Below are 6,204 nucleotides of genomic sequence, written 5' to 3' on the forward strand. Positions count from 1 at the left end.
AAGTAGCTTAGTAGCTAGTATAATACTATAGTATGTATTATAGGACCGCTTCCTTTTTGATAACCTATTTTTTTTTTTTTGCTCAGTACATAGTGTCTAGACTCTAAGGCCTACAATTGTGATAAACCGGAACTTCTTTGACAACCCCCACCCCCTTTTGAAATCCTGGGCACGCCACTGGCAACAATTGTTGGTATATAGTTGTAAAGTGTAATGTACTTGTATAATATATAAAAGAGTGCGCACACTCTACGCTTTACACCATTTAATTATTATTTATATACAAAAGTACACTCTAAGCAGACCATTATAGTACTTGGTTGTACTTAATATTAGTTATATAAGTGTAAATAATTTTTATTTTGGAATATCTTGCCAATTTTTTATAATCTAAATCATTTATTTTACATTTTTAAAGGTTATATTTATACTTTATTTATTTAGGTAGGAATTTATTATTTGTATTATTATCATTATTATAATACATATTACCAGATTGTATTGTAACAGAGGGTTGATCAATAACATTAACAAATGTACGAGTATATTTTTAAATATTTAGAAATGTATTTTATTTTATTTTGCGCTAATAATAAACAAATTTAATATTTTCATATCCAAATACATTTGTAATGAATATGTCTGACTAAAAAAATGATCTGATTAAATGTGTCCTAGTTTCAATAAAAAAAAATTAATTAGATTTTAATTAAAATTACAATTTTATTAGAAAATAATAATAATTTATTTTTATTTAATAATAGGTATTGTTAGATTATTTACTGTGTTATTTTCATGGCATTGAGAAATTTTTTGTTAGATTCATTAAGGTTTAGCTATATTGGTACATTAAATTACTTATAGTTATAGATATAATAAATGGTTTATAGATACGCAAAAATGTATAACAAACACTACAATCTAAGGTTTACATTTTTAGATTCTCCAGCCATATTAATATAATTATTAAGATATTAGGAGAGTGTGGAGTGAAGCACACATCTGTAAAAAAAAATTAGTGGTCGATCATTTTGCAACTAAACTTGGAATGAACTTCGGCGCCACTGCAGTATATTTTATACAGGGAGGGATTTAATACCTATTGCCTCCAATTTATCCTACATTGTATAGATAAGTAAATTAATCTAAATAGATTAACATAATATGAGTTTCGTGAAATTCAATATCAATGTAACACGATCACACAATTTTCGGTTAACTTCGCATTACCTACAAAATCGTAACAGTATTTTATGACTCAGAAAGTAGGAACTCGCATACCCATTCTTTGACTTATTTTGAGTATTTTTGTTCTAGTAGGTTGATTATATATTTATACGATACATTTATAGGTTTGGTTAAGAATTTGATTTATAAAATATCAAGTAAAATATAGTGCACAAACTATGACGTAACCATATTAATGATTTCTTCAAATATCATAAAAACTTGACCGCAAAACTACTGTCGAAAGATGAGGAAATATATAATTTAAATTTTATAACGAACAAATTATATACTTTTCGCCACTTATAATAATTATCGTACCTAAGCAATAACCCGTGATATCTATCAATAATTAGTTTATTTTATTTCATAAAATATTTCAACACAATAATATTTAATAATATTATAATACATAATATTATGTATTATAACTATTAACTTTATAATATTATGTATACATTAATAATTAAAGTTCTCAAATTGATAACATAAAAAAACAATTAAAATATTTGTTTGATTATCTATTAATTCATTATAATATATACAAATTTTGTAACAAATTTGGTACTCTGGATGAGTAAGTTATACTCATGATAAAATCAATCCTACTTTAAAATAAACTATATAACTTCTATGTGACTTAATATTTAAAAAATAAATATATTTAGAAGGTAATAATATGCTTATCACTATGACCCTACTTTATCATAATATTATGTATAACGCATAAATCATTAATTTATTGAATACCTAAGTAATATTTTGTTTGATAATTATTATTTGGTAAGACAACTATACATAATATTTGTACTAAACTATAATATAATATATAAAATGTGTATATATATATATATATATATATATATACATACATACGAGAATCGAAACAGTACCATAGGTTTGTATGGGCCATAGACGAAAAACACGGTAACTGTCGTCGACTGAAGGCATTTATACTATGCTTGGCGTTGTAATGTCGGACGGAGATGACGTTGACGATACGGCGTCGGAAGTTAATGCGGAAGTGGAATCTGCAGCCGGTACGGTGTTCGATACCGTCGACGTAATCGCTCCTAACTCAGAACCGGAAGCTTCCGGTGTATTGAAAGTAGAGTTGGATACGTTGATAGGAGTCGAAACAGGGACGTTGGCCAACCCGGGATCCGATGTCTGGACGGCAGCGGGTACGCTATCCGTGGGGTCCGACGCCGGAAATGAGTTTGGCAGCGTGGCCGGTGCAGTTTCCGGTACAGTCGTCGATTTCGGCTCGTCGACGAGCGCTGTTGCTGTTGATTCTGTTGCCGCTGCTTCTGTATCCGCCGCTTCTGTTGCCGCCGCTGCTTCGAGCATAGCGCTTTCAGGTACGATGGCGATGGCGGGGGGTGGAGTAGTGATATGTGCCGGCGGAGCGGGCGACAAAGACGGGAGTAAACGATTTGAGGGGACTGCGGGATTTAACAAATCGGAGCCGGGTCCTGAAACAGACGATAAAAGTGAAAGGAACTGCTGTAGTTCAGCCGGACCAATCTGCAGGTTAGGCGTTGCAGGATAAGGAGTAGGCGTTAATAGTGCAGGCAGACTCGCAGGTGTGAAACCACGAGACGAAGAGCTCAACGACGGTAACGGTAACCGGTGCGGCAGTTCCTGAGTAGCGAAATATTCGAGCAAGAGATCAATAAGAATTCGGTCGTTACCGGAAATGTTCGTCGAAACAGGCACTGAATAACGCGGTACCGGGACCGGCAGAAGTGCAGTGTCAGCAGGAATTGGATTTGATAGCGAAGACGTAAACGAAATGGGTGAAATACTTGGAATTTTATTTAACGCGTCGGGGTATTGCAGTCCGAGTGTGGGTGGTGCACACGAGGACGGTGTGTGGCGCGGAATCGCTGGAGTCGGAGCGGCGGCACCCGGATTGGAACACGGCGACTGCGGGCCCGGAACCTTGTGACTTCGCAGTGTACACGAGTGGACGCCATCCTATAAAACATCATGATATGAACACGGACAATATTATAACACGATCATATTATATTAATCAAGATTATGATTTTTGTGTTACACTACAATATATTATTATTGTTAGCCTTTAGTTACGCACGTGGTATCAAAGCAAATATAGTTTCGCGTGTGGGAGATAATATTTCCGTTCAAATAAGTAATAATATTTTTGATACGATTTTATTAATTACCAATTGTTTATTATACATAAATTAAACATAATAATAAATTATACATTTTTTTTTTACTCAATAATTTATAAGTATATCACTTGTTCATTTTTATATACGAATTTTTATTTTTATTTATACGTGTTATTTACAAATAAAAAATACCCACGCGCGTTACCTAAGGTTAAAGATGAATAATAATTATAAGACTGCATTATTATAGTATTATAATGATATACCTGCATGACCTGCAACGACACCAGTATTGCTAAAAAATATGTCCAATCTGCCATCATTCGTAGGTACAATATAGGTAACAAGTATAAGTACAACGGAGTTCAGCTACGCACTAACTGATCTGCTCGATTGCACCTATTTGAGTTTATATAGGTATCTATATACCGCGGTTAAACGTCGATAACACAAACGTTATCGCGGCACGTTACCGCCACATCAAATAGATTGTACGGTTTTACATTCGTAATAATATACCTAATATAGAATAATATTTCAATAACAAGGTGTCAAGTATACGAATGTCGTAAATAGGAATGCAGCATATCGTGATGGTAAACAGATAGAGGTTCACGAACTTATAGAAAACTGCGAGATACCAGTGAGATTATGAATTATATATTAATATATTATGCCTATAGGTACCAAGGATAAAGCGAGTGTGTGGTGTATATAATCAGCTCATTCAGCGACGCGCATATATTTCCACGCTAAGTCTGCGTTCATTGTTTTATTGGTGGGCAAACGATTACATAACATTATACTCTGTTATAATAATGTGTATCAGAGATATAGAAATTATTTATATTTTATTATCACGATATGGGTCAATTTACCACTCAAAAACAACTAGACTGCATTTTTTAAGAGTACGTGTTGTACCAAACTAGGTACCTACCTATATGACAAAAAATACAAATAAATATTAAGTAATTTTATTTTATAAGGATTTTTTAACATATTATATTATTATTAAACTATAAATATTATTGTGTACAATTTATTATTCTATTTTTATTTATTTCATTTGACAATTTAACATTTCCTTATTGATTTTTTAAAAATAGAGTAAATACAGTGAACAAGAGCCTTTTCTAAAAACTATATGCACCATCGACGTATATGTGTACATCACCCATAACTCATAAGCATTGATAAGGGAGGATAAAAATGATAATAGGACAATATTCATAAAATGTTTTAATTATAAATTGAACCTGGAATATCACTATGCTCCCCACCCTCCCATGGTGTCCATGTAGCCATACCATATACGCCACTGATGAGCAGTATTATCTACTAAGCTAAAATATTCTATAAATGTCAAAAAGTAATTTTTTTTATGGTATTCACTTATACAATAATGCCTGTATTTTTATTTGCTACATATTGTATTTAGGAATCGGGATCAGATAGAGTAAGTAATAATTTATCATTATTATTTAAATTTAATTCATGTAGTACCTACTTGTAGTATATTATATACCTTTCTTCAAGAAAAAAACATATTTTAATCTTATGTATTAGGTAATTGCCCTATGTATAATATGTTTTTGAAACGAAGTTTTTTATTGCATAATGCGGGCTGGCCGGGAAATAACGTTACTAACGAAATACTATAATTTATAATATATTAAACCATTATTTTAGCCAAAACATCCAATTTTTATTCCATTATAGTATTATACTGATGATTGATCTAGTAATGCGAGAATACTTTCTAAAACTGATTTGAATTCGTTTTTATTTCTACTTGAGATTAGCCAGTTCACTTTTTACAATTTCAATCCCCCCCCCCACATCTATAAATTTAGCTTGAATATTTTGAAATTTCAGAATTTTCAAACGTTGATTATTCGGTATTTATTTGGAATTAAAATCAGAAATTCTTAAAATGTGGACTGACCGATCTCAAATAGATATTCTAACGAATTCATATCAGTTTTCTAAAATATTATCGCATTATTAGATCGATCGGTAGGATGGAACAAAAAAAAAGTGTATAATGTATTTATAGTTATTAGTTTTTGAATTACAACAAAATAAGAAAATCGCTACATGTGAAATCGATTGAATATCCAATGTTGTAAAAATATGAGCTTCAAACACTCATAAAAATGTAATTTGACTTTCTTGTAGAAATTTTATTTTGATAAAGGTAGACAAAATTATGAAGAATCTTGTATTACATTTTAAAATCTTAGATTTAAAAAGAAAAATTTTTACGTATTCTTAACTCAAAATAATTTGCTAATTTTCGTAATTTTTCCATTGATATTTTGTCAATTTTTGAACTTTAAATGCTAATAAAAAAAACTGTGACTAAGGATTTTTAATTATTTTTAACTATCGTTGTAACAATAAATTAGGATATAAATAAATTTTTACTGACATTCATAAGAAAAAAACTAAAAAAATTGAAACCTTTTAAAATTTAATCCGACCATATAAAAAATAATGTATTTTTTACCTACCTATACCTATCTATAATAGGTAGGTAGATTTGTATCTACAGATAAAATTAAATAATTATCAATACTTAACTTAATATGGTGATTTGTTATGAATTTTGAATATTATTGTAGTAACGAATACCTAATTTCAGTAGAAAGCGGTGTGTAATTTATAGTCAACAAATTCATTGTAGGTACACTTTTTTCAATGATACACAAGTACCATGCACACCAGTTGTTGCTAAGCCACGGTGGAAGGTGTTCGTCCTTTAGATATACGATATACCTAATAAGTAATAACCAGGGTTCGGGACTTGAAGCTCCTAAAATCTTCAAAA

At 30.8% G+C, this 6,204-nt stretch overlaps 1 protein-coding gene across 3 annotated transcripts; it reads right to left on the minus strand.

Moving 5' to 3' along the window:
* Positions 1-1,568: 1,568 nt before the first annotated feature.
* Positions 1,569-3,759, minus strand: LOC100168167 (leucine-rich repeat extensin-like protein 5). Of its 3 annotated transcripts, none has more exons than XM_008188725.3 (3): positions 3,638-3,759; positions 3,036-3,207; positions 1,569-2,702 (listed from the first exon to the last, which is right to left on the minus strand). In XM_008188725.3, exons 1-3 carry the CDS (start codon positions 3,692-3,694, stop codon positions 2,179-2,181), a joined length of 753 nt encoding a protein of 250 aa, XP_008186947.1. In that variant the 5' UTR covers positions 3,695-3,759; the 3' UTR covers positions 1,569-2,178. The 3 variants fall into 3 exon arrangements, with proteins under 3 accessions (XP_008186947.1, XP_008186915.1, XP_001942766.2); XM_008188693.3 differs by having other exon boundaries at positions 2,922-3,207; XM_001942731.5 differs by having other exon boundaries at positions 1,569-3,207.
* Positions 3,760-6,204: the final 2,445 nt, after the last annotated feature.

Source organism: Acyrthosiphon pisum, chromosome X, assembly GCF_005508785.2.
Source record: "Acyrthosiphon pisum isolate AL4f chromosome X, pea_aphid_22Mar2018_4r6ur, whole genome shotgun sequence".
Taxonomy (NCBI): domain Eukaryota; kingdom Metazoa; phylum Arthropoda; class Insecta; order Hemiptera; family Aphididae; genus Acyrthosiphon; species Acyrthosiphon pisum.

What these genes read in the sequence shown, in the direction of transcription:
- LOC100168167 (XM_001942731.5), bottom strand. Translation starts at nt 3,694, where the DNA reads ATGATGGCAGATTGGACATATTTTTTAGCAATACTGGTGTCGTTGCAG. An exon ending in TGTCGTTGCAGGTCATGCAG is followed by an intron (nt 3,208 to 3,637) that starts GTATATCATTAT and finishes GATGTTTTATAG; the next exon opens with GATGGCGTCCACTCGTGTAC.